This window comes from Varanus komodoensis, unplaced genomic scaffold (assembly GCF_004798865.1).
Source record: "Varanus komodoensis strain SLA01 unplaced genomic scaffold, ASM479886v1 scaffold88, whole genome shotgun sequence".
Taxonomy (NCBI): Eukaryota; Metazoa; Chordata; class Lepidosauria; order Squamata; family Varanidae; genus Varanus; species Varanus komodoensis.
The window spans coordinates 1015088-1042052 of NW_025336576.1; the positions used below are offsets into that span (position 1 = coordinate 1015088).

At 55.7% G+C, this 26965-nt stretch overlaps 2 protein-coding genes across 3 annotated transcripts; one reads left to right on the top strand and one right to left on the bottom strand.

Annotated features, from left to right (window-relative positions):
- Nucleotides 1-473: 473 nt before the first annotated feature.
- Nucleotides 474-16816, top strand: ANXA4 (annexin A4). Of its 2 annotated transcripts, XM_044417444.1 has the most exons (14): nt 4036-4122; nt 4617-4656; nt 6258-6306; nt 7881-7959; nt 8525-8619; nt 9501-9614; nt 10464-10554; nt 11319-11398; nt 11794-11850; nt 12345-12438; nt 13465-13560; nt 14167-14225; nt 15130-15252; nt 15503-16816. In XM_044417444.1, the coding sequence occupies exons 3-14, from the start codon at nt 6304-6306 to the stop codon at nt 15560-15562; spliced, it is 951 nt and encodes a 316-aa protein (XP_044273379.1). In that variant the 5' UTR covers nt 4036-4122; nt 4617-4656; nt 6258-6303; the 3' UTR covers nt 15563-16816. The 2 variants fall into 2 exon arrangements, with proteins under 2 accessions (XP_044273378.1, XP_044273379.1); XM_044417443.1 differs by lacking the exons at nt 4036-4122; nt 4617-4656 and adding an exon at nt 474-1578.
- A 1024-nt stretch (nt 16817-17840) lies between these two features.
- TSR1 (TSR1 ribosome maturation factor) lies at nt 17841-26769 on the bottom strand. Its single transcript, XM_044417455.1, has 15 exons — nt 26633-26769; nt 24838-24941; nt 24530-24746; nt 24315-24449; nt 23528-23949; nt 23246-23405; nt 22505-22656; nt 21641-21837; nt 21223-21385; nt 20013-20126; nt 19618-19750; nt 19082-19198; nt 18431-18571; nt 18195-18269; nt 17841-18109 (listed from the first exon to the last, which is right to left on the bottom strand). Exons 1-15 carry the CDS (start codon nt 26736-26738, stop codon nt 17934-17936), a joined length of 2412 nt encoding a protein of 803 aa, XP_044273390.1. The 5' UTR covers nt 26739-26769; the 3' UTR covers nt 17841-17933.
- Nucleotides 26770-26965: the final 196 nt, after the last annotated feature.

The window sequence follows — 26965 nt, forward strand, 5'->3', positions numbered from 1 at the left end:
CCCGCCCTCCACCATCCCCGGAGTTCACTCAAGCTCACACCCACTGCCCCAGTGACCCCATCCAGCCACCTCATCCTCTGCCGTCCCCTCCTCCGTTTGCCATCCATTGTTCCCAGCACTGGGCTCTTCTCCAGGGAGTCCTCATTCGGTGGCCAAAGTACTTGAGCTTCATCTTCAGGATCTGGCCTTCTAAAGAGCAGTCAGGGTTGATCTCCTCTAGGACTGACCGGTTTGATCGCCTCGCGGTCCAAGGGACTTGCAGGAGTCTCCTCCAGCACCACAATTCAAAGGCCTCATTCCTTTTGCGCTCAGCCTTCCTTATAGTCCAGCTTTCACAGCCATACCTTGCAACTGGGAAAACCATAGCCTTGACTATACGCACTTTTGTTGGCAGGGTGATGTCTCTGCTTTTTTTTTTTTTTTTTGTAGTATATAAATGCTTTTTTTTTTTTTTAAAGAGCAATTTTCCTTCACTACCTGAAATTCTGCTCCTTTTCAGGGACAAGATGCCATGGGGTGCCATATAATGGCAGTGGTTTGTGTGTGTTTGGGAGCATGTCAGTTTTTGTTGGTGGCCCGAAAATTGCCTCCCAGCAGCTCCCTTTGCACGGGCAGTTAAAGTGCAGTCCTACACATGTTAACCCTTTTTAAAAAGCTCAGCAATACCTGCCCTTCAGGGGCTGTTACGGCTGGCTGGAAGTTGTAGGACCTCTTCTGGTCCAAACGTGTAGGATTTCACACTAAGGAAGCCATATTTCCTCTTCTCACATCATTCTTCTTAACCAGGATGTTTAAAATGCTGTTCTGATTTCCATTCACTTACTGCTCTGTTAGGATTTAGTAGTGCTGTAGAATATGGTACTGTTGTAAAAAGTGTCTTGTAAAACTTGCCTAATTTCATGTTTGCTGCGCTAGGGTATACTCATAAGTAAGAGTGCAGATCTCCATATGAAAAACAGCACAGGAACCCCCGTCAAAAAACCTTTTATACGGAACCAGAGTTTTGTCAGCTAGTTATCAAAGCTCTGTGATCTGCTGAAAGAGGTGGGGTTACTGCACTTTTCCACCTCCTTGAGCACCTGGAGTCCTGTGAATAGGTGGAAAAGTTAGGGGCCCTGGGACCTGCCAAGGCAGCCCAAACCGCCTGGGAGGCTTCATGTCCCTTTACCCTTCTTCACCAAGGGGAACAGTAAGCAACACGTTTACGCGTGTGTGGGATCTAACAAGAATAGCAGTGCGATCGTAAACTACGTTTAATCAAAAGCAAATCCTATTGAATTCAGTGGATTGTAGTCCCCATAAAGGCACAGTCCTGGGCGTACTTAGAAAAAAGAGTGTTAAACTGAAGGATATGATTAAATGTGAGCTGGGCTTGGAAAAAACCACTTCCAGCAGTGGGGTGTGGTGCTCGTTGTCTAGAAAGCAATCCCCACCCGCCTTCCACGCATAACCAAATTGGCATGCAAATGTTCAACAAACAGGCGAAGGACTGGTCTACTCCTAGGAGGCCATTTCTTGCTAGCAACTGCTCCTCTCCTGTGTGCCTAGCATCCTTGGGAGTTAAATTTGTTTTGAGAGGTAAGAGGTTTCGTTTGTTATACAACCCTCACTGTTTAAGGGTTAGTTTTAGACATGCAATTATAATAAATACTCCACCTAATGAGCTACATAAACCAGTTGGACCAGTGCAGCAACTTCTGTTCTCTGTGTAAGATCCAGGAGGTTAGTTTTTCCTAAGCTGTTCTAGCCTGTACTTTGCAAATTTTCTGGTGTGCTTGATGTTTGTAGTATCTCCTTCTGAGCCAGAGTTGTCTATTCCATTCTAAAAACTGTGAGGAGGCAAGTGGGTTTCTCTGATCTGCGTAAACCACGTCAATCAACAAAATGTGCAGGATTCCTTAGAACAGCAGCTCCTATTATGTTGCATAATTTATTTTGGTTCTGGTAATTATATGCAGGAATAAGAAACGGCATTGCTCCCACTCAGCGTCTTATCAGAAGCATCTTTGGCTTCTCAGAGTTAACCGGGCTTCTTGTGCACATCTTGTAAAACCATAAGAGCTAGAAACTTGCCCGAGAAGGAAGAATGTTTCAGCCAGCATTTCTAATCTGTGGCGTTTCTGCACACTTGCCATTGCCTGGCCTCTAAGGCCTTTCTGGAGGATGTTCATATTGTGCATTACATGGCCCACATGTTGATTGGTCACTGCATTGGATCTTGGTGCGTCTGTCACACACAGTGAGGGTTGAAGAAGCGCTGCACCAGAATGTTGAAAGGGCAGTGCTGTGAATGACTCAAACGCGCGAGGCAAGCAGTGTGTGGCTGCAGAAAGTAAAAAGCTTTCTTTCTACTTAGGAAACACTTTTTCCTACCCCGAGCTGGAGAGCCAGTATCTTTCCACTGGGCAAGGCAGTGCAAACCAGGGTTTGTTCCACTCTAAACGCAGCTTTGAAAATGAGTATCATCCAAAGCAGAGAACTGCAGGATTTGGTGAATTAATGAGCACATGCAAAGGTGGGATGCAAAGCAGGAGAGACCTTTTGAAATGACGCAAAGATTTAATTGTGGGCACTGCTGTGATTAACTGGAGATTGCTTGGGTTGCGTTTTGAGCCTTGTCTAGTCATGAAATGCATCCCACAAAGGGCCTGTTTGCACAAGCAAGTGACTTCCCGGGAGGTGGGCATGAGTTCACTGTTCTGTTTCCAAATGCATGTGGTACCCCAGTGTGCCCTCGAAGAACGGATGCATCTTCCACTGCAGCCCTCGGAGTGGGGGGGCAGGGAAAGAGTGTAGCATGGGCCCCCTCCTCCTGTCAGCATGTGGGCAGTAACACTGCCAAAGGAATACAGGATGCGCCAGGCAACATTGCAGCTGGAAATGCCTACTTCAATGCAGTCCGCAAAGTAGACTGGCTTTATTTATTAAATATACCCTGCATGTGTTCCTGAGGCAGCATTTGAGGTGAGGGTAACTCATGGAAGTCCAGCAGGAAGCACCTGACCTGACATACCTCGGGAGGGTTGCTTTGCCGAGGTCTTAGCTGGCCCCTGGGCTTTGCCTTTAGCAGCAACTTGATGCACAAAGTTGCCGATTTCTGCAGATCAAGCTCATGTGCAGTGCGCAGAAAGCGTTTGGGCAGCTGCCCCTGCTGACACTTCGATGCTGCAACCGTCTCCCACTGAGATGGATGTTAAGAGGACTCGATGACTCGATCGAGGCAGCTGGCCCTGCTTCCCCACTGGAACCTCCACTCCAGGCTTGCTTGTGATTCTGAAAAGTGGGAAGTAGAGATTTGAACGAATAAACCCCGTCATTCTGGCAGCCGGCTAATGGAAAGCGACCACTCCAGGAGAGCAGCTGACGCGCTCTTTCCGTGCAAGGCAGACAGGAAATATGGGCAGAACAGCAAACAAGCATTCAGTGTTATGTTTTGCATCGCTTTCCGTTCTGCTGTTGCAAAGCCCATGCCTTGGCCAGGGCGACTTATTTTATATTGTTAATTCATTTTATATTTTTAGTGTATTATATTTTAATTGATGTTTTGTGAGCCGCCCCAAGGCTTCGGCGAATGGGGCGGCATAGAAATTTTCTGAATAAATAAATAAATAAATAAATAAAGCGATGGAAAGAACAGCAAATGAAGATGCTTTGCAGCTGGAATGGATTAGGGTTATTTGAATATGTGGCAGGGCAGAGAAGGCAAGAGTAAATTGTCACATTTGCATCTGAACTTAAGTTGAGCTGTGTGGGATCAGGCCAAAGACCTGTCCAGGCCAGCATGGCGGACCGGATGCCCACACGTGGGCGTCAGTTACCCTCTCCTGCGGTAACTGGTAGAAGCCGCTACTGATATGGAAGGTACCACCGAACCAGCAGCCGCATGAGCTTCGTTGCTCATGAATATGTCTAAGCCCTTTTAAAGCCATCAAAATTGGTGGCTGTCACATCCTGGATGTCACCAGGGCATCACTCCAGTCTGTTATGTAACAGAATCCACAGCAGAAGGGAGCTGAACCTGTTCTCCCCGCTTTCCGTTTCCTTTGGCTCTTCTCTGTGGGACGAGGGACAGCAAGGTACACGGTGGAGCCTGGGGGCAGCTGGGTTCCGTTCCCCCTACCTGTGGGTGGAATGCCTTGGTAAAATGCAGGCACACCCCCCTTCTAGACACGCATCGAGTTCTTTCTTGTAAATCCGAGCAGCCAGTTCAGCCCTAGAAGGTCCAGGAGGAAACGAGGGGGAGGGCTGGTGGCGGTTTGTGGCAGTGGTGGCTTCAGGCCCCTCACGGAGGCTTCCTGGTAAGTGGCTTGACCCATGGAAAGGAGAACATTGCAAGAACCATTCTTGCTTAATAGGTTTCCTGTCCTGGACAAGGCAAAACCACAAAGAACAAGTTGGGAAATGTTTGTAGAACTGTTCAAGGAAAAAGAAGGCCTCATCTGATATGAATACATATGAAGAGGCTGGTTGGGAGAGAGCAGTGGCCGATCAGGGCAGTGAGCCATCGCGTACCGAGCTTACGTGTGCAGCTCTAAGAGTGAAGGGAAAGAACATTCCGAGACACTTTTAGTGGATGGCCTGTAAAAGCTTTACGACATAAATAAAAGTGCTTGCAGGTGGACGTGCCCCCGACAGCCAGAAGTCACTATGGGCAAGGTATGTGCTGTGCTTTGTCTTGCTTCTTCGCTGGTTGTAGACCATGGCGGTGAGCTCTTTCCATGCGAGAGTCTAGGATGCTCTGGGGGACATGAGATGCTCCGTAAACCCAGCTCTGAGGCCAGGGACAGAGCTCCTCACTTGCAGCCGAAGTCCCCTTTCGGATCCCCATCCCTTGCAGAAAGTGCTGCACGGGCTGCCGCTCTGAGGTCGGCAACTTGACCTGGCGGAGGGGCAGAGGAGGCTGCGAAGCCGGGCTGAGAACTGGCATGTTTCCTGCACCTGCTGAAGGGCCTCAGTGACCCAAAGCACGTGTCTAGCAAAGGGGCTGCGCAGAAGAGCAAGGAGGAAAAGATCCCTCGGAGTCTGGGGTCTTACATTGAGGGTGCAGCCCATAGGATCAGCTGCACCCTAACTGACTTGAATACCTTTGCTTGAGGTTAATAAATGCTTCAAACGCAATCCCTGACAATCCCCAAGAGGACGAAGCAACCGAGGCACCTGCAGCTCTGTGGGCGAGGGAGGGAGCCCGGCCCCATTGCAAACACCCGCACCTGCTGTGGGTCGGCAGAGGGGTGGAGCCGGGGCTCAGCGTGCAGCCTTGTGCCCCCCAGAGTGGAAGAAGTGTCCAAGCAGGGCTTGAGTCTTCCCTTCTGTGGGGATCTGCCCTCAAGGAGCTCTCCTTGAAGGCAATTAGGAGGGTGACTGCCTGGAGAAGGGCCTTCTCTGTGGTGGCGCCACGACTGTGGAACACACGCCCCAGAGAGGTTCGCCTGGCACTCACTTTATTCTTTCTGGCACCAGGCTAAATCCTTTTTCTTTTCCCAATGGTTTAAGATTTGATTGTTTTAATAAGGTTTTATTGTTGATAGGAAAATTTTCATTAGGATGCTGTGTTCTGTTTTATTTTGACATATTGTTAAACCATCCCAAGAGACAAGGGACAGTCGAGAAAAGTTTTGAAAGAGAGAGAGAGAGAGAGAGAGAGAGAGAGAGAGAGAGAGAGAGAGAGAGGACAAACAAATGGCACAGGTCAACTTCTAAGCCAGGATGCGAATGCCATCACCAGAGCAGTACATGTTAACCGTCACATTTCAAAATGACACTTCACATTTTATCCCCTATTGCCAGGTCTTGAGCACTTGATGTTGATGAACAAACCGTCATGACTTGTAGGATTTCTTTTCTCCCTAAATGTTCGTGGGACTGCACCTTAATGGTTGCAACAGAATATGATGTACTCAGCCTTTCAGCCAAAGCTGGCTTCTGAAGCAGTGTGTGCTGAAAATGACCCCACAGGGTTGCCAGATGCGTGTGTGCGCGTGCCCCGCACTTCCTGCGGACATAGCTTGGGTTCAAGGCAGGCAGCGCATCAAGGGGCCAAATTCTGCTCCTGACAGCACATTGCATTCATGCGTTAGCTAGCAAGCCCAGCCCGGGTGCTTTTCAGAATCCTCTCATTGTGTTGCCTGATTGCTCTGTGGGGGGCCGCAACTCCCCAGGGGCAGGGCGTTTGCGGAAGCATCAACTCGGGAGGTGGTGCGGGGCTTGGTTAAATATTATCTCTCACAATCCGCTTCCTTGTTCCTCCGCTGCTGCAGAGAACCTTCTCGGGGGATTCCATACTGGGGCAGAGAGTCCATTGCCATGGTGAGTAGTTTACCGGCCAGGCAGGGCGCATGTGGCACCTGGCACTTCCCGGGCCCAATGAACGGGTTCAGTGTTCCGTGGCGCTGGCTGGGTGTGGGGGACATCAGGAAGCGTTCCCGGATCATGTTTATCAGATATCGCTGCAGGAGGATATGATCTTGTACAAACAGAACTGGCGGCAGTGGGGCCAAAAAACCCATGGCCGTTCATGGTGCTTGTTCGCCCCCTAGCTTAGAGGGTGATTCTCGGCTGCCTGCAAGAACTTCCCACCCAGTGTTGCCCCTGCAAGATAAGACTTTGTTGTGCAAAAGCACCCAGGGCACTTGAGGTCCCTTCCCCCTGGCCAGCGGTCGCTCCGGGGGCCAGCTTTACGCCCTTCGGCTGGCGGTGGCATTCATAGCATCCCAAGCAGGAGCCGTCCTCCGTTTGGCAGCTGGGCCGCTTTCTTTAAATGAGGGCTGATCCGTGGACTTTCCACACGGAAGGTGCAGACTTTAGCACTGAGCTGCAAGGAGAGTTCAGAGGTACCTCGGCTCACTGACTTAACCTGTCCCACAACTCTGGTCGTGGCCCAAATTGGTTGTGAGCCAAGTCAAATTTCCCCATAAGGTTCAGTGTAAATAAGGTTAATCCGTTCTGTAACTATTTTTTTTTACAGAAAAATTTGAAATAAAGTGACAAAGAACAACAAAGTACTGCACCGTACAGTGGAGAACACTAACCTGGGGGGGGGGGAGGTTATTGTTTGGAGGGAGAGGCCCCCTCCATGAGGACACTGGGGGGATCTCTTTCAGGGGTCTCCTCTCTCCTTTGTCTCTTAGCTGCAGGGTCAGTTTTGGGGAAAAATCTGCCCAGAGTCACTCGTTTTTTGTATAGTCACTCGGGGGTGGGGACACGGCCGCGGTCGTGCTGGTTGGGGGCAGTGGCAAGACCACGCACGCCTTCCCGGCACGAGCGCGACTGCGGCCGTGGCCATCTCCCCACTCGGGGGCGTGGGGAGATGGCTGCGATCTTGACCGCCACCCAGTGCGGAGCTCGCGGCCCACCTCAAAGTTTTCATGGAATTTTTGTTCACGACCCGATTCGGTCGTGAACCGAGGTGTTCGTGCGCCGAGACACCACTGCACGTCCCTCGAATCGGAGGTGCGGCAAAAGTCTGGCTCGCTTTGCCGCCACAAACCAGCTTGTGGGCAGGGAAGTTTCACCGGAGCACCGTCGTCCGGAGGCTGCAGGGACGCTTTTCCGAGTGCTGCTGGCTGGGTGGGCGGACTTGCTCAGAGTCCAGTTGCTTCCAGCCTGCCCCCTTGTCTCCAGCGGCTGTGGTGTTTGAGCAGTTCCCTTCTTGCAAGCTCAGGGGGTGTCCCATGGTTCTAGGACCAGGCATCCCTGCTTGTGTACCGGAACCTGGTGCTCACCCGCCAGATGTTGAACTATGGAGCCCAGTGCCTAGTTAGGGGTGCTGGGAGCTGTAGCCCCACGCATCTGGGGTGCCTCAGGTAGGGAGGGCTGCCATCAACACGCCTGCGCCATCGTGCGTGTCCCAGCCTTTGACTGCTGAAATTCTGTGGCTTTAGGCGGGAACCGTGAAGGGAGCTTCCAACTTCAACGCTGATGCAGATGCCCAGAAACTCCGCCAGGCCATGAAAGGACTGGGTACGTAGGTCTCTTCCTTCCATGCGACCCCGAATCTGTCCCCACGGTCCCGCGTGCTCCCAGGGAACGACTGCATGCTGCACAGGGCAGACTCTCAGTTCTGCATCGATGGGCCACGGAAGCGCAGCGGGATTTGCTTTGATACATTGATATATTAGGGAAATTAACCACAGCGGATGCCAGGAACTGAACGCACGAAGCATCTCCCTTGTGTTGGTTTGATGGCCCAGCCATCCTGGCATTGTCAAGTGGGGACTAGACCCCAGCTCCCCCCAGCCCCAAATTCTGACTGCCTCCAGCATCATGCTGTGGCTGCAGTGACTGTGTGAACCAGGCATGCAGGGAATTGTAAAATGTGCCTACCGGGGACCAGGCTGGGAAAAACTGGCACATGAAAGCTTCTGAAGGGTGATGTTTGGCCGCAAGGGTGGTTTTAAGTCCCGGCCTTGCCTTTTGGCTTCCCAGCAGTTGTTTCATAGTATGATAAACGGAGGCGCTTTTTTCCCTGCACCTTTGTCTTGCTCCCTGGATTTCAAACAAATCCCTTGCTTTTCTTTTGCACCAGGCACAGATGAAGATGCCATCATTGAGGTCTTGGTCAACAGGAACTTGGCCCAGCGGCAGGAAATAAAAATAAGATACAAGTCCACAATTGGCCGGGTAGGTGGCATTCAGTGCTGCTGTGCTGAGGCCCGCCGAGGCTGATGCCGTCGCCGCCGCCTCCATGGGGCACGTGGGCAGGCTGGCCCAGGGAGACCTTTGTAAATTAAAATGTGCAGGCCCTTAGAACGGAGCTGTGCACAGTTCCCAGAAGCACCGATGTTTCCTGTATGTGTATCACACTTCTTCCACCTGTAAAATTCTCTGGTGCATAATGCAATTCTCTTTTGTCTTGCTTGGCTCATGGCAGGCTGCTTGGTTAAAAGTTAATGAATAGCACGCCTGGTTATTCTTTTCCCACCTCACGGCATTTCTCTTGCACCAAGTAGAGACGCTTCAACCTTGGACTTCCTGCCTTTCCTAACCAAAGGCTTCTCTTTGGCTGAGAGCATGTTCACTGGATCGCTTGGCACATAATGCTTCGTGTAATGCACGGGTCCTCAAACTACAGCCTGCGGGCTGGATACGACCCGCCATGGTCATTTACCCGGCCCACCTCAGAGCTTTTGGACTCACTTGGAGAAAACGATCTCTCGCTCAGAGACTAGCAGAGAGCTTTTGGACTCACTCAGAGACTAGCAGAGAGCCGGCGCACGTGCAGTTGAAGGGAGCTGTCACAATTTAGCACGTGCGCCGGCTCTTCCCCCTATTGCACGCATGTGTTGCCTTGGAATACAGAGCGGGAATACGGAGCAGAAATACAGAAGAGAGGAGGGTGGTGGGAAGAGAGAGAGATGAAGACATATGAATTCATATTTTTTTCAAACTATAGTCCACGCCCCCAACAGTCTCAGGGACAGTGAACTGCCCCTCTGTTTACAAAGTTTGAGCACCCCTGGTGTCAAGTGATGTTCGCATCCCAAGCACATCTTTCCCCACAGGATTTGATCAGTGACTTGAAATCTGAGCTGAGTGGCAACTTTGAGAAGGTGATTATTGGACTGATGACCCCTGTCACCCTGTATGATGTGGAGGAGCTACACAGAGCCATCAAGGTTTGCCAAATCTTGGAGAGTACCGGGGAACTCTGAATAATAAGCTGGTGTCTTGGAGAAATCTCAGAGGGAGGGGTTTGATACGCAGCTAGATTCTGCCGCTGGAATGCATCACGAGCACCTCCCACGTGCAGTTTCAGGCTACCAAGGCAAGCTTGACGGGGGGGTCGGTGGGGGCTCCCCAGATGTTCCGGGCTTTGATTCCCAGCCCCCCTCCAGCGTGGCCAGCGGTCTGGAATGCTGGCTGTTGTCATGCCTCCAGGTGGGGAGGACTGGCAGAGAGGGGATAGAACGCCCCCAACTGCAGCAGCGTTGGGTTGGTTTGCATTAAAGCAAGCAGTCCTGCCGTGGCACCTTGAAAGCAACAAGCGTGCTGCCGCAAAAGCCCTCGTGGATTAGAGTCGACTTCAGCAGACGCCGAGTCTGGGACTGGGGGGCCAGTGGGCGTTGGGAGCCAACTTGGGAAATGGGCACGTGGCAAGGAAAAAGTAGGCTGGAGAGCACTCTCTTGACACTGACGCAGGTGTGTGGCCCCGAGGCGTCTTCCTCTGTCCTTCTAAGTTCTTCCCTGCCTTCATGAGGACTAGAAACAGACGCGGTTGTGCGCCTCTGTTTGTGGGCAGAGCAAGCCAACACAGCGCTTGTTCTACCTTAAAGGGTAGAAGTGTGCCAAGAAGCTGAAGGCAGCAGCAGCACTTTTAGCTGTTTTGAGGTTCCTGGGGTCCTTGTTTCTGTCCCGGGGTTTGCGATGGTTCCCTAACAGACGGGGGAGTTCCCTGCAAGTCCTGCCTGCTTCGAGGTCAGCCTTCCCTCTCTCTCCAGCAATGTTTCTCGCTCTGTGTTACGTAGGGTGCTGGCACCGATGAGGGCTGCCTGATAGAAATCCTCGCTTCTCGCACCAATGAGGAAATCCGACGGATTAACGAAACCTACCGGCAACGTAGGTATTTGGAGATGCTTCTCTGCTGGCAGGGGGCTTTTTTGGTGTATGTGTTTTGTGGTACCTCCTGTGTAACCCCCAATTCCTTCCACACACCCAATCAACATCAAGGGGGTTTATACGGAAGCGCTTTGCAGTGGATTGGGCCCAAGCTGGGTTGCCTTCCCTTAGTAACTTCCAGCCGTGACCACCTGGGAACTCACTGCCTTGCGGGGGGCCAGGGGCGGGTCGTGTGGGGGGGCTGCGGGCATGCTAGTCTAGCTACATTCCTTGCCTTTCACGGAACGTCCCGCGTCTTTTGTTCTGCCATTTCCAGAACATTCTATCATCCTATCAACAAAATCCTATCATTTTGTTGATAGAATTAGGGGTGGGGGAGTAAACCAAATTCCGCTCTCTTTGTGCTCATTTGCAACTGGGAGTTTGCACGGCTGCGCCCCTTGGAGGCCTGCCAGCCAGACAGTGCGCAGCAGTGCCACGTGCCTTCCCAAGCGAGAAGCCAGCCAGCGAGTCGAGGGGGCCCGCGCGGCTCGTCCAGGGGCGCAGGGGTCCAGCGAAAACCCACGGCGGGTTTGCGGGGCAGGGTGGGCCGCTGCGGCACGGCCCCAGTGGCTCCGCAAGGCATCTTGCCGGCTGCTGGGTGCGGGGAGGAGAGTCGCGCATCGCCTCTTCCTTGAGGAGGGTGAGGCGCCCGCTCTGCTAGAGCTCAGCCCGACACGACCGCGTGGCCCGGGCTGATGGCGGCGGCGGCTCCTTCCGGGCAGAGTATGGCAGCAGCCTCGAGGACGACATCGTCTCGGACACCTCCTCCATGTTCCGGAGAGTCCTGGTCTCCCTGTCGACAGTAAGTAGCCCTAAGTCCCGCAGAAACGAAATGAGCCATAGGATCACCCGCCTCCGCAGGGGAGGCGGTGGAATTTGGGGGTACGGGGGCGGGTCGCTTAAATCATCCCCCTGAAGCATGATGGCTTTGAATCCGAATCGGGACTGCTGGGTGCTCACATATGCAGTAAACGAGCCAAGATGGGCTCTGAGCTGTCCAGCAAATAAAACTCAAGATGTCTTTTGACAGGACCTCCGTAGTGCCGGCTGGGCTATCTGACCGTGCCCTGGAGAAGCCAGTCAGCAGCAGCTCCCTCCTTCACTCCCTCCTGAGCACGCCTCCTCGTGCGGCCTGTTTGCTGAGCTTCCCGAGACGGACTGCGCGGAGTCTAATGCTTGTGTCTCTCCCTTCAACAGGGCAACCGCGATGAGAGCCACCATGTGAATGAGGGCCAGGTTCAGCAGGACGCTCAGGTCTGTAGGCCTTTGTGCCACGCCAATGGATGCTCAGAACAAGACTTCCCAGGGGCGCTTGCAGAAGAGTCGGTCTGCCGATCCCAGGCTGCCTCTCCACCTGCAGCGCTTTAAATGATGCAGAACTTAGCTTTTGTTTCGAATCTGCTGGGTTCCATGTAGGTTAACGCGGACACAGGCTCCACTCCGGCCTGGTTTGGATCCAGCAGCTAGGGAAATGAGAGCCAGTGCCAGGCAGTGGCTAGAGCTGGGCTGGGGAGACTGCGTGGAGGCCCCCCTTGGCAACGGAGCGCACTGTGATGTTGGGTTTGTTGGTGTAACCTACTTCACAGGACTGTTGTGAAGATAAAATGGAGAGGAGGGCCCCATGCAATCCGTCCTTTCTAGCCACCGAGGGCTGAGCCTGGGCGTGCCCCCGCCCCGCTCTGCCACGCTTATCCTTCTGTCAAGGCCCCTTCAGAACTGATGCTTCTTACCTGTGCCCTTTATTTTAGGCCCTGTATGAAGCCGGGGAGAAGAGATGGGGGACGGACGAGGCCCAGTTCATGGGCATCCTGTGCACAAGGAACAGGCACCACCTACTAAGGGGTACGGCTGTGAACCTGCTGGGTGATTCTCACAAAAAGACGAAGCTCTGAGTGGGCTCTGTATGAATGCAAAGGACGGGCCCTTTCTCTACCTCTGTGCAAACTCCAAGACACAGAATTTCAGGTGTTTCTCTACCATATTGACAAGTAGGGAGTTTCCTCCTTAACCATGAGGATTAGGGGTATTCCAGCATTGCAGATGCTTCTTGTCCAAGCCAGGGCAAGGTGGCACGATTCCCGAGACTGACCTGCCCGGGCAGGCCTGCTTCTGGTGCCCTGTGCAGGGCAGTCCCGACATAATTTCTTTCTCCCATGGAGGAATGTGCATGAGAAGATATGCCAGGTTGCATTCTGCCATATCTCCCTCCATTCATGCCTGCAGAGCAAAAGAGAGAGAGCTTGTCTTGAACTAAACCTTCAGAACCTCATGGGTAAGCCTTGAATCATCTTAGTGGCTTCTTGGGACGGGGTCCATCCTTTCTTAGAATAATATTTGGGTTCCCCAACCAATTTATTGAATGTGGTCTGCTGTCACTTGAGTCAGTGATGCTTGTCATACATGCTGTGGGTTTTTACATCCTCACCCTTTTTAAGAACCCCGCAGAGACATGACAACAACAGTTTCTCCCATTGCTCTTGCTGGGAAACAAGTGCGTTTCTTGCTCAGTCCTTGCTTAGACCATGCATTTGAAAATCGTCAGCTGGCAAGCCTGTTCGTTTGCATTTTGAGAACTCTGCATCCGCCCAATTCAGGTGGCTATCATTTTTTCCAATTAAAAACTAGATGCAAACATTGGGCACACAGAAATTGCGCCACTGGTGCGGGGTGCAAGCAGATTCATAAGGAGAGTTTCAGAAAGTAATTGCCAAATTGGAGTCAACAAATACTCTGTGCCTGCTCAGAGTTGTGACCTGTGCGGCTTGCCCTGGAGGCGGCAAAGAACATTTTAAGGAAAGCTGACTGTGGCTGGTGTTCGTTCGAGGCAGAACCTTGGCTCACGACAAAAGTCTTTCTTCTCCTTCACAGTCTTTGATGAGTACAAGAGCATCAGTGGCAAGGACATTATGGAGAGCATTAAATCAGAGATGTCAGGAGATCTGGAGGATGCTTTGCTGGCCATAGGTGAGTCTCCTGCTGAACTGCAGAAGCACACCCTCTTGCGCTGGTCTTGCTGCCCCAAGAACCGCAGGGGGTGCCTCCGGCTCCAGAGCCGTGCAGTGAGCTTATGGCGGGGCGTCTGAAGTGCTTCTGCTCTCGCGAAAGCCAGCCGTGCCCTCAGGCCAGCGTCCAGGATCTTCCCCACCCCGTGGCTGCTTGTGCAGGAGGCACATCGTTTACCGCTGAGGCGTCTCGACTGAGCTGCGTGCGATGGCCCTCCACCTGCCGTCGGCCGTTCTGTTCTTCGGCTTTCCCGATTTTACGCATTTCTTTTGCAATGTAGCCTTCACTGGGACGATTGCAGTGTGATGCGTGATACCTAATACCGCATTCCTGGCTGGCCGGGCGCTGGAACCCAGCCTCCTGGGCCCGATGGGAGCCTTGACCTAGGGACGGGTGGAGGCCAAGGACCCTGCCTTGTGGCCACGTGGTGCAGAAAACGCCTGCTGGAGTAGCGCAGCCTCTCCCTGGTCTGCTGGGGAGAGCATATTCCTGGATCGGGCGCTGGCCCGGTCAGAGCTGTCCCCTCCCATTTAGCTAACCCTGGCTGTCTTTGTTTCCTCCTCACAGTAAAATGCATGAGAAGTAAGAGCGGCTACTTTGCTGAAAGACTGTACAAATCCATGAAGGTAAAAAGATGGCGCTGTCGGCTTTCCTTTTTTAAAAAATGCATGCCCATGCTCACACTTTCAAATATCCTGCTCTTGACATTTCTAAATTAAGCCAGGGAGGCCTGAGGGGGCTGAGGGGGGCCCTGGAGCGCCCCCAGATTTTCCCTGGCTCTGGTCCTCCATGTCACACTCTCGTCTGTTCTTTGACTGACCCTCCTTTGCCACTGCACACCTGCAGCGCCCTGGAGGAGCGGTGGGCTTTTAAGGACACGCTGGCAATTCTCTGCTCTGATTGCATTCTCAACCCAGCACATGACAAATCAATGCCAAGGTGCTAATGGCTTCCCGCACGCACCAGCCTGCCGTCACGCAGTATCGAGGCAGACACACCTGAGGCAGGAAGCTGCCCGCCAGTTCTTTTAACAGCAACTCAGTCCCATCAGCATTTACATCACGGCACCCTTGAAGAGGAGATTCCCTGCACATGCTAAGTCACATGCTCAGCGTTTCCTGGGAGGGTGCAAGCTCAGTGGCAGAGGGCACAGGTGAGGGCCAGGGTCGGCGCTCGGCCCCATCTGGTTGAAAAGAGCGGAGGACAAGCGATGGGACGAGCCGCCGGGGAACTGTGGAGAGGTTTGCGAGGGCCTGCTGGGCTACACAGGCCGTAGCCAAGCTGCTCCCTCTGCGTAAGGGAAAAGGGCCACAGCCACCTGGACAGAGTAGGACAGAACCAAGCTCAATCTCCCCCATCGCCATATGGGGCTAGAAGAACTTCCACCCAAGCCCTGGAGGCCCTGCCTTGTTCGCCTCCGCAACGAAGAGGATGCGGGGCTGGCCTCTGTGTACAGCAAGCCCGGCTTGAAGGCTGCAGTGTGGAAATAGTTTTGTCATGAGTTTTCTCCCTGCTCCGCCATATGCCCAGGGCTTCGGGACAGATGACGCCACACTGATTCGAATCATGGTGTCACGCTGTGAAATCGACATGATCGATATTAAGGCAGAGTTCAAGCGGATGTATGGAAAATCCCTCTATTCCTTCATCAAGGTGAGCTGAATAGATGGCACTTTGTCTTGGCTTTCTTGTGGGACTTGAGCACAAAGTTGCTTGCGGCCACAGGTCTGCGGGGTAGAAGTGGGTTCGGCAGCCCATTTAGGGCCGGGGCTTGGGCTGGGCCAGGCCCAAAGAATTCCGAGGTCAACGCTGCTATGAGCAGCTTTCTAACCACACGAGGCAGGACTGAACCCGGCCTTCCTGAGCAAAGTTGGAAGCTTCACCGGTGTTCTTTCTTCTTCAGGGCGACACCTCCGGGGACTACAGGAAGGTTCTCCTGGTGTTGTGTGGTGGCGAAGACTAACAGCCAGCAGGCCCCTTCCCTGGCTGTCTCACTAGGCAGGGCTTCTGGCCCCCCCGAGAGCAATATCCAAATATCTGCAGCCTGCCACAGCAATGCTTTTCTTGAAATGCCAGCTTTGCATCATGCTAACACTGGTTTTGCCTGCTGGAATATATATATATATTCAAATAGGCTTGGGGAGTATTTTTCCCTGCTTGGTAGCATGTAGCTAATATGCTGTAGAGGATGAATGGCAGAAATCTGTATTTTCTCTATCCTGGCTTCAGTCAGTCCCGTAAAATGTTTTTGTGTCACAAACTGAAGGGCTTTACCTCTCCTAGTTGGTTACTTTTCAGTCTTGATGAGTTTTCACAGAGTGTCCTTTACTGCAGGACCTTGCGTAAAGCCCGCAAATGCTTTGTGTTGGGCGACATGCCAAGTGCCTGAAATGCTACATCAGAGTGCCTTTAGAGTACTGGTTTAACCCTCAACCTTAATGGAGTTGTTCTATGTTGTATTTTGTAAACACAGAGACACAGTTCCTTCACCCAGATCCCTACATAAAATCCAGCCCTAGGGGCAAAAGAGTAAGACAGTTAACCGAGGCTCCAATCCTGCACATGCAACAGGGAGTAAGCCCCGCAGAAGACTGGAGCACTTACTTCTGAGTTGACCTAGGGTTGCTACTTACCTACTTCTCGGAGAGAATACTAGCTTAGTACATCTAGATTTACCTAGCCTTAACTTGTGCTTCAGGTGCATTAATGGGTTGGTACTAATACCCATTTATGAATGATTTCAGTTCAACCTGGACATCCTTCCATTCAAATCGTAGGCTACGCATTTTAGAATTCCTCCTCTCCGTGATGCGAGGAATTTGCACACTGAACGGCTTCCTTGGAGTTGCAAACGGGCCCATTCTGGGCCTTACAGGCGCAGCTGGGCCCTGAACAAGTGCCTTGCCAGCGGGCCTCCTTAGCAAAGAGGCTGTTTCTCACAATTGCCCTCTAAAGCTGCTGCTGGCCATCAGGGGAAAAGGCGCAGGCACAGACCGTGCCCCATTAGAAGCAAAGGTCGGACAGCCCCGCACGGGCAGTTGAGTTTCCCAACTGGTTAGGCAGAACCACGAAGGAACACAGAATCACAGCAAAAGTCAGGGATGCAAACGAAGGCCAGTCACCTGGTCCAACAGGTGTGAATCAGTGCTCTGCTCCTCCCGGAATTTAACATGCGCATGCTTTGCACGTCAATAAAGGGAAGGGCTACTGCTCTGTGCTTAATTGTCAGTCTCTTTCTGTAACATGTTACTACAAGGACGAAAGACAACTGCGGCAGCCACCAGTTGGCCCTGCAGGTGCCTGGGATGGCTGGCAGGCTGGAGCAGGTGACATCTCCACCCATAAAGAGCTCAGCCCGGTTCCCACTCAGAGGATCCCCCTTGCAAGGGAAATGCGGCAACCAAGGATAAGGAGCCAGGGGTTGCCAAAGGAACCCCTGCATGCCTCCAGCTGCAGCTGCTGCTTTGGAATCTCAGAATCCTGGAAGAGTAGAGCTGGGGAGGCCGTGAAGGCTGCTGCGGAATGCCATGCAGCAGCACCCCACCCCACACAGACGGCCTCGTGCCGTTTCTGCGGCTTTGTCAAAGCCTTCCTGCTCAGCATGGCCTCCGCGGGCATCTGCCCGTGCCCTCGAGGCCACTTCCTTCTGCTGCCCCCTCCTCGGGCTCAGGGGTGGGTCTCCGTCTGGCCCTCCCAGGGTCTAACAGCACCATGCCCCCTTCCCTAACTACCCCTCCCTCGCTGATTTCCTGGCCTCGGTGCAAGTCCACTGTCCCATTCGGAGGCCGAAATGCGTGTGGGCTGCGGAGGACTCCCTGCTGCTGCTCGAACAGCAACGCAGAAGCCACTGTTGTTGCCACAGCCCCGAATCGGTGCAAGGGAAAAGCAACGAGGGAGTGAGGACCAGGAGATGTGAGACGGGAATCAGCCCGGGCGAAAATGGTTCTGTGTGGAAATGGCCATGGATTTTCTTGCACAGAGCTGATTTTCACCCCTGCGATTCACTGGGGCACCGCCACAGTGGGGGCAGCCGCTCAGGAACCAGGCTGGCAAGCTGCCGGGCCCCGCCTGTGCCACGCCAAGGAGAGCAAAGATTTCCGGCAAAACCCACACGCCGCCTACAGCTTTCCAAGGGCAGTAGCCCTCCTGGGATGAGCGAGCTCCTAGCAGCCTCTTCCGCTCTCACAAGACACCTCTGGCTTTGGACGGTCAAGAACTAAATAAACCACCAGAGGGCAAGCTGTCTCTTGAAAATCGTATTTTTCTCTGATACATAGAGATACAAGAGAGCCCGGCCATGAGCAGCACTGGGCAAGCCATGCAGCCGCTGAGCGCTAGTCCATGGCTTCCTCCTCCTGGCCGGGAAGGCGGCTTTCTCCCCTCGCAGGCGGCTCCGGCACGTGCGGGTCGAACGTCCACTTGGGAAAGACCCGCTTGTAGAGGGTCATCAGAACCGTGTCCTGGGACTTCAGCTGCCCATCAAACTGGCATTTCATGTGGCCGTGAGTGCCTGGCGGTGAAGCAGAGACGGGGAGTTTGGGACCGGAGCGCACGGCGAGGGGAGGCCCAGCGCCTGCTTGCCCGTGGCCACTTACCCAGGGGCTCCTTGATGTGCCCCCGCCGGCCCCACTTGCTCCGCAGCTCCACGGGCCTGAACCACAGCACGTCCTCTGCAGGATGAGAACGAGGAAAGCCCGCGCGTGGCTTGCAGGATCCGGAAGGGGGCTCCCAGGCCCCAGGCGGGCAGAGGCTGCTCCGGCCACTGCCCCGATGAGAGGGTTCACCGTGGCAGGATGCCGGCGCCCCCAGAGTGCCTCCCCCCGCCCCATACCTCTGCTGAAGAACATGTAGCGCACGACCGCCGTCTTGCGGTGGATCTTGAAGGGGTGGCCGCTCAGCACCACCCGCTTGATGACGATCCGGCTGGGGTCGACGCTGAGCAGTGAGCCCGTGGCCACGAGGCTGTGCGCTCCTGCATGCAGGGGATCACGGGGCGTCCTGCGTCACACTGGGTGGGCCACAGGGCTCGGCTCCCCGCCCCACACGGGCATGGCAAAGGTGAGGCTTGGGCCACCCCTCCGAGGGAATTGCCCCGAGTGGCAAGGGCAGCCGGGTAATCGGCTGCAAGGAGCAGCAGGGGCTGAAAGGCATGTGGAATGGAGGCCAGGCAAGCGACGTGCTCCGGGTGCGGCAGCCACACGGCGCTCCGGGCGGCCTCGACACGCTCCTGCACTGCCCCCCGCAAGTGCCGAGCGGGCCGGGGGGGGCAGCCCGGGAGACCACCTGGAGGCTCCCTGAGGAGGGGCTGTGGCACTCACGCCTGCCCCCTTGTCCTCGCTCGCTTCCTCGTTCCAGGGGAGCCGGAAGGGGTGGGAGTGGCGAGCAGAGAGGCTGTTCCCAGCAGCCCCCTGCCCGGGCCTTCTGCTGTGGATGATGGCGGTGGGGTGCGGCCCCCAGGGGCCCCTCCCGGCCCTGGACTCACCACTGCTCTTCTGCTGGAACAGCAGCACGGACACAGGTGGGAAGGTGATGGGCGCATAGACCGTGGCCACAGTGGCGGTGTCGGCCTGGAGGAACTGCTCCAGCTTGTGCTTGTTCCCTGCCGGTGGGGAGAGGCCTGTTGACCCACGCCGCCCCCGCCACCCGCCGGACAGACTATCCCACACGCTCGGCCGCCAGCCGTGGCTCCCACAGGTTAGAGGAAGCTCCCATGCTCAGCTGCGTAGCTCTGAATGGCAGCAGCTTTCCACAGAGTTGAGCCAGCGGACCATCAGAACTGGGGAGGAGAGAGAATCCCGTCGGGATCCTCCGCCCCACAGGGAAACCCCTCTGAAGCAGCTGACCCCCTAAGTCAGTCCACGGATGCCACTCCTCCCTGGTTCTCTCCCCAGAGGCATCCGGAGCGAGCTGCCCTGTTCTGGGGCCTTGGGCAGGGCCCCTTCCTAGCCCTGCGGGATGCGGGGCACTGCACAGCCCCCCCACCGCACCCATCCGGGGCTGCCAGCAGGGCTCGCCCACCTGAGCTGTGCTGCGAGTAGAGAGGAGAGGCTCGGAAGCGGCGGAAGCCACAGTGGATGGCCAGCTCCTCCCCGGACCGGATGGGCTCACTGTTGCCTGCGTGGCGTCTCACCAGGAGGTTCAGCACAGACATCTGCAGCCGCGAAGGGGAGAGGAGGACGGGAGCGTGAGGCGAGCCCGCCGCAGGCGCTGACCCCACACCGGTCACGAGGCCCTCGGCTGCCGAGCGCACACCCGGCAACGTCCCCACTGGCCGCCCAGCCCTGCCCTGCCCTGCCCTGCCCTGCCCTGCCGAGGCGGGCCGCGGGCCCCAACCAAGCAGGCTGCCCCAGACGCGCCTCCCAGAGACAGTCCTCCCCAGAGGCGGGGCGTTTGCCCAGCTGGCTGCCGTTCACCTTCTGCTCATGGGGAAGCAACGTGAAGAGCACCAGGGGCGTGCGCTGTCGCTGGAAGCTCTCCATGACGGAGACTGGGACACTGCAGATGTGAAGCGTGACGTAGCATCCGACCTGGGGAAAGGGAGGCGAGAGGATGGCAGAGGTCCTGGCAGCCTGGAGCCAAGTGGGGGGCAACAGCTGCCCTCGGCCAAGGGAGATGGCGGCGAGGCAGGCAGTACCGGGAGACACTCTGCCTTCAGGCTGCTGAGGGTCAGCCCTGGAAAATGGCTGCAGCGCTCAGAGGAAGGGAGGTCTGATCTCTCTCCTCAGACAAGTGCCCAAGCAACTCATCTCCGGGAACGAGATTTCCTCCCTGCTTTCCTAAGCCTCTGAAAGAAGGATCCCAACTGTGGAGTTACGCAAGCTGAGCGCATCAAGAACCAGTGCCGGTTGCATGCTCAGCGCCACCGGTCAAGCTCGTACAGCAAGCCCGAGATCCACGACCTGCACCCCTTGAGCCAGCGGGATTTCGCAAGTACAGCACAGCTGCCTTCCGCCTCTTGCCAAGCTGGACCACCAGCCCATCCAGCTCAAGAGGGGCTGCAGTCAGGCCCGCTCTTTTGGCACCTTCCAGTTCCCATCCGCCCCAGCATGGCAATGGCCTGAAATACTGGAGTTTGTAGTTCAAAATATGTGGAAGGCACCAGCTCGGGGGAAGCTGCTGGGAAACGGCTGGCCTCGTGCCTGCAGCATCGTTTCCCCAACTCTGCAGTGCAAGGCGGTCGTGAAAGGCCCTGCGACGGGCCCTGCTCCCCCAGAGGTCACGCCCGGCCCCCACGTGGCGTCGAAGGTTTCAGCAGGCCCCGCCCGGCATTTTCAGGCCTCTCTCTGAGCTGTAAGACCAGCAAGGGGCTTGCCAGGAAGCCGGGCCGCCAGGCAGCAGGACCTGGCCCAAATTCTGTGCTTTCTGCATTCACAGAACTGGGATTCATGCAGCCCTGCTCAAAGGCCTGGACAGGAAGGAATTTGCTCCTCTCCGATCAGCAGGTGAGCTCTTGGCCTTCCATTGCCCCACAGACCAGCTAAGAGTCCCACAGAGGTCTCTTCCCACACACCCAGTGGCCCCCGCTCACTCCTGTTTGCCCGGTAGTTGCTTAGGAGAAGCCGGGTGCGCACACCTCCATCTCCGTGGGTCCCCCGACAAATCAAGCCTGGAAAAAGGGCCCACCTCGGCTCCGTCACTCTCCTCTTGCTCCAGCTGCCGGAAGACATGCTTCCTTGTCCGGGAGAAGTCCTGGAACTGGAAGATCCGGGCATAGTCCCGGGGCAGGTTCTCCTGGGGATCCCAGGGAGACGTCCGGAAGCTTTTCAGACCCCTGTACTTCTGGAACCTGAGGGCCAGAGGGGGGTCGAGCTCTCAAGCTCCCATCTCGGTGCCCTGCCCTCACCCACACTGCTCCCAGGCCCGGGGCCCAGCTGTGGCAGCAGGCAAGGGGCAGTCCAGCCAAGGAGGCTCCCTGGAGCAGCACCAAGCTCAGCCTCGCTCCAGCCGCTGGGCCGGCAGGGCAGAACATGGTGAGCCGGGGGCACCGCTGCGCCCTGCCAGCCAGCCCTGGCTCCCCGGCCAGCACGCAGCGGGCCTTTACCGGGTCCGGGCCGGCACATCCCGGGGCGTGTCCACCTCATCCGGAAACATCTCCTGCTGCCGCTCCTGCCTGTACTTCTCCAGCATGGCCTCGTCTTCCATCCTCTCATCCTCCTGCTCAGTTTCCGAAAGTGGCACAGCCTCCTCCTCCTCCTCCTCCTCCTCCTCGGCCATGTCCTCTGCACTGCTGCCCCCATCCTAGCACACAGAAGTGTTCTGAATAACGGAGAGCGGGGGACAGCTGGAAGGGATGGCGAAGAGCCCCCCCTGCAGAAAACCCCCGCCATTGCTGCAAGAACACACCCCATCCCGAGATCCCGCACGTGCTCGACGTGGAGAAAGGCGAGAAGGCGGCCCCCTTGCACTCTTGTCCTGCCCCCAGGCCACGCACTGGAGGCCATGCTTGTGCCACCAGCAGGCTTGTGGGAGGCTGGGGGCCAGCCCTGCCTGGCTGACCAGCCGACCAGCCAGCCAGCCCGCCCGCCCACCCAGCCCACATTTGAGGGCCCTGGTGTATCGCCCCCCTTTCCTTCCCCACAGCCTTTCACGGACCGCCACCGCGCTTGTCTCCCGCCTGCAACTCCCGTGTCCCCACCTGCCCTCATCCACTGCACTGACGCCTGGAGAGGAGGCCAGCCGCGCACCGACCAGCAACGGCGGCCTGCCACGTCCCGCACAGCAGCCCTCTGCACCTTCGCCCCCCCATGTACTTGAGACGGCAGCTGCCAGCATTCCTGATCACTGGGGAGGCTGGCAGGGGCTGATGGGAGCTGAAGTTCCCCAGCTCTGCAAGGTGCCAGGCTGAGGGAAGGCTATTATCCAGCCTGTGAGCAAGCTACCGAGAAAAGAGCGCAGGTTCCGTTACCTGGGAAGCGGCACCTTCGAAAGAATCCTCCTCTTCCTCCTCCTCCTCGCTGCCAGTTCCCTGCTCTTCTTCGTCCAGGATCCAGGCGGCCTGGTAGGCAGACGTGCCTTTGGGGACCCTCTTGGCCACCTTCTGGCGCTGCTCAAGGGACTCTGCAAGCACGTGTGTTGGGGAAGGTTACTGAGCACCCAGAGGGCCCTTCCACCCACACAGGGCAGCTTCCCCAGGAACTGGAGCCAAGCAACGGCAGGCACAGAGCCGGCGCAGTGCAGTTCAACTGAGGCTGTCAAACAGACGTTCTGGCACCCCAAAGCTATGAAATGAAGGGTGGCCAATTTGGCAGCACTTATAAGAAAGGGATAAAAAATCTCTCCGACTTATTTTGGATGTTGATATGCCACCAGTTCACCAGCTGGACAGGCACATGGTGGGCATGTCATGAGAGCCGGCTGGAGCCAGAGGTCAGACTAGATGGCCCGGGAGACCCCTTCTGACTTGCACTGTTTTCTATGTTTCTATATAAATTTAAACTATATCTATTATATTTTAATAAATTAGGTCCATAAACAAAAACAACTATAATAACAAGAACTGTGTTGCACTTTCACAGAAAAATCAGAGGCAGTAAAAGAAAGCCCTGGCTTGACCAGCTTAACCAGCCTGGGCAGGCAGGCAAGCAGGCAATCCGGGCAGGGGAGAGAAGGGGCGGGACGTCCCGCCTCTGCGCCATTTCAGACTGACCCTCTGCCTCTCTCAGCTCCTCCTCAGTGGGCCAGGTCTGCTCTCCATCCATGGGATCAGGGACGGCTTCTGACTGCAAGGACTCCTGCTTGCTGGGATTGGCCGTGCTGAGCACCTTCCCATCTTCCTCCATCTCCTCCGCTGCACAGACAAGGGCACCCTGCGGGAAGACACCGTGCAGCAGTGCTGCCTAGGCCAGCGGGAGCCCCCTCCCCACAGCAGGCGCTGCCCGTGGCATCTCTCCTCCGAGCCCTCAGAGGCCACGGAGGGGACAGAACTCACCTGCACCTCCACGCTCCTTTCCTGCCCTTTCGTGACTCGGGGGCTCAGCACAAAGGGCTCTCGGGGGGCATCCACTTGACTCATCTGAAAATCCCCATGTCCCACAATGTGCACCAAACTGTTCACATTCAGCTGCCGGCCCCTCACGTAGCCGGACACCTTCAGGGTCCCTACGGAGGCGTTTTCCGCACTAGGCACAAACTCGGCCGCATCGGCCAGCAGGTGGGCCCGCCGGTCTCGGAAGGCCAGGTGCCGCTGCTTCTGGCTGGCCAGGTGGTGCAGCAGCAGTGCGGACTCCTGTGGGGTGTTGAGAGGGAACAGCCGGGCCTCGGGGAACCTCTTCACAAGGGCTTTGCTCAGCTTTTTCCGGCAGTCAGCTTGCTTCTGCGGGGGCTGGTCAGCGGGGCCTCGAACAGCGAGGCCTACATGTGGCAAGGAAACAGACAGCTGAGCGTGGCTGGGGCCAAGGGTCCCACACAGCAGAAAAGCAGCAGAAAAGCACGCAGGCAGGCAGGCAGGGTGAAAGCACAGGATGCCGCCGGGCCACAATGGCCTTGGGACTCCGACTGGAAGCTCACAGCCTTGCCTGCACCGTCCCCGGCATGAGATGACCCATGTTTTGCCTATTCCTGGCCATCAGGGAGTTGGTTCTGCAGGCATCCGCCCAGCTCCAGAGACTGGCCCTAGCCCTGTTCCTGGCCGTGAGGCAGCACATGGTTTTGCTCCGAGGAATTCAGCGAAGCGCCAGCTTCCCCATCGGCACAGCTGCATTTCGTGCCACACTCACCGTAGCTAGGGAGCCCCTGTGCAAAGATGCAGGAGAGGCAGTTGTCGCCCACAGCATCCCAGCCTTCGAGGGGATCGAGTACGAAAAGGAGCGTATCGGCGACCTTGGCAAGATCCAGTACAGCGTGGAGGTTCCCTGGATGAAGAGAGTCGGCCAGCTGAGGAGGGGGCCTGCCCTCCCGCGAGACTGTTGCTGCTACACGAAGTGAGCCTCACCTGCATCAGCCACCGCAAAACGCCACCGCAGCTTGGACGAGGGGCTCAGCAAGGTGAACCCCTGTGGGCCCATCTCAGTCGGAAAGACAGCAGAGACCTTGTCACTCCGCAAGAGGCTCAGGGCACCCTGGACAGCAACGTGCGCATGCAGGGGAACCACCACCACCAAGTGCGGTGGCCCATCCTTGCGCCCCAGGCTCCTCTTCTCTTCCAGGACCTGTGACCGCAGAGAGCAGCGGTGAGTCCTTTCCCCTGCTGAGCGACAGCAGGCAAGGCTGGCCCCGTTGCCCGGCCTCACACAGACTCACCACACCCCTGTGCTGCCTGCGGAGCTGCCAGGCCCGGTGTTTGCGGTCCAACTTGGCCAAGCTGCGGTGCTGCTGGCGGCTGAGAGTCTTGACAGGGATCCGGCCTGGGGAAGAAAACGGTGCTTGATGTGCACCCTGCTAGACGCATGTGGCACAACCAGTGGATTTCAATCACAGAATAACACAGAAAAATGCTTCTTTCACTCTGAAGTAGACTATGGAGACAGAAAACTTGGGAGGAGGCAAGTTTTAACCCCATATAACCCCAGTTCTCCGTCAGCTTCACTGGCTCCCCACTCAAGTCCGGGCCCAATTCAAGGAGGTTATCACCTATAAAGCCCTCAACGGCTTGGGCCCTGGTTATCTAAAGGAGCGCCTGCGTCCATATATGCCCTCCCGCCTCGAGATCGGCGGGGAAGGCCCTTTTCCGGGAGCCCTCTGTGAAGGACATTAGGAGGATGAGTACCCGGAGGAGGGCCTTCTCTGCGGTGGCGCCCCACCTATGGAATGCGCTCCCCAGAGAGGTCCGCCTGGCACCGTCATTATTTGTTTTTCGGCGCCAGGCCAAGACCTTTTCATTTAAAAGTTATTTTAATTGTTAATTTATGGACTGTACTTATTGGGTTTTTATGTACGTGCTGAGATGTTTCTGGGTTTTTTAAGTCTAATTATATAACTGTTTATTTATGTTTATTTATTAATGTTGTAAGCCGCCCCGAGGCTTTTTGCAAATGGGGCGGCATAGAAATGGTTTAAATAAATAAGGAAGGAAGGAAGGGGGAGGCAAGGACGAGCAATGGCTACTGGACTATTTCCACATGCAGAGGCACTTTGCATCTCTATCCCAGGTTCTGGAGAGCACCACTGGGCAGGTACTTTTGCACTGACTTGAACATGGGAACAGCTGGTTGAAAATAGGAACAGAATGCTGGATTATAAGGACCAGCCTTCCCCAGCCTGGAGGCCTTCAGGGCATTTGGACTGCAACTCCCAGAATTCCTATCCAGCAGGGCCACTGACCTGGTCTTCCAAATGTGTCTGCAAGGCACAAGGTGGTGGAAAGCCGATATGGACCCTTGGTCTGATGCAGCACATCCTTGCTTATACCCTTATTTACACAGTTTTATGATGCTTTTGAAGTGCAATCCTGAGCCTTCCCATCCAGAAACAAATTCCATGAAATTCAATGGGGCTTACTCCCAACTAAGTGCAGACAGAACAACTGCTCTTGCCTGCAATGTCCATGTTTTAAATGTGGGCTCAAGCCAAGGTTCCTTCTCCTCCGTCATCTAATTTCCAGCCACAACCAGTTAGGTGGCTCTGGGAAGCTCAGAAGGCATGAAAACAATGCCTCCGCTCTTCCCTGCCCTACAGGGCCTTTGCACACACATGCCCTGTGCAACAAATTACCATCATCACAGAATTACCTGTTATTAGATATTTTTTGCAATAAAAATGTTTACCACTAAATGCTATTATTACGTCAAACACCATCATTAATCCCCAGCGGTTTGCCACGTCCTCCACGAGTTGCTCTGCTCTCTACATCTACTCTTGCCTTCCCCAGGCTAGGCCACACTTGCTCATTGGGAGTAAAACTCCCAGCATCCCCCAGCCATGCTAGCCGGGGGATGCTGGGAGCTGTAATCCCAATCAAGAGAGACCACCGGTTTACTATAAAAGCCACACCAGAGAAAAAGGATGAATCGGGGAGGGAAAGAAAAAGTCAGAGAGCCTCAATTTGAATAGATCTGCATAACATGCCCAGCATGCAGCGCGACCGGCCTCGCCTCACCGCCCTGCCTCCGCGCGTTGCTCCCGCCGTGCTTTCCGGCCTTGTGCGGCTTGTTCTGCTGCTTTAGGGCCCCGGGCCGATGGGCGCCCGCCGCCCGTTTCGCCATGGCTCCGCACTGCACCGACCCACGCTTGGCCCTCCTTCCGTTTCCGGCCGCCGCGCCGGAAGTGACGCGCCCGGCTTGCCCAGCGGGCGGGGCGAAGGAAAGGAACGCCTCCGGACGAGGGGAGAGGCAATAGGGATTTACCTCAGAGGCTCTTGGGCGCCGGGCAGCGCGTGCCTCTTTCCCTTTCCGCCTCTAGGGTCCTTCGCTCGGGCGTGCGTCTCCCTTGC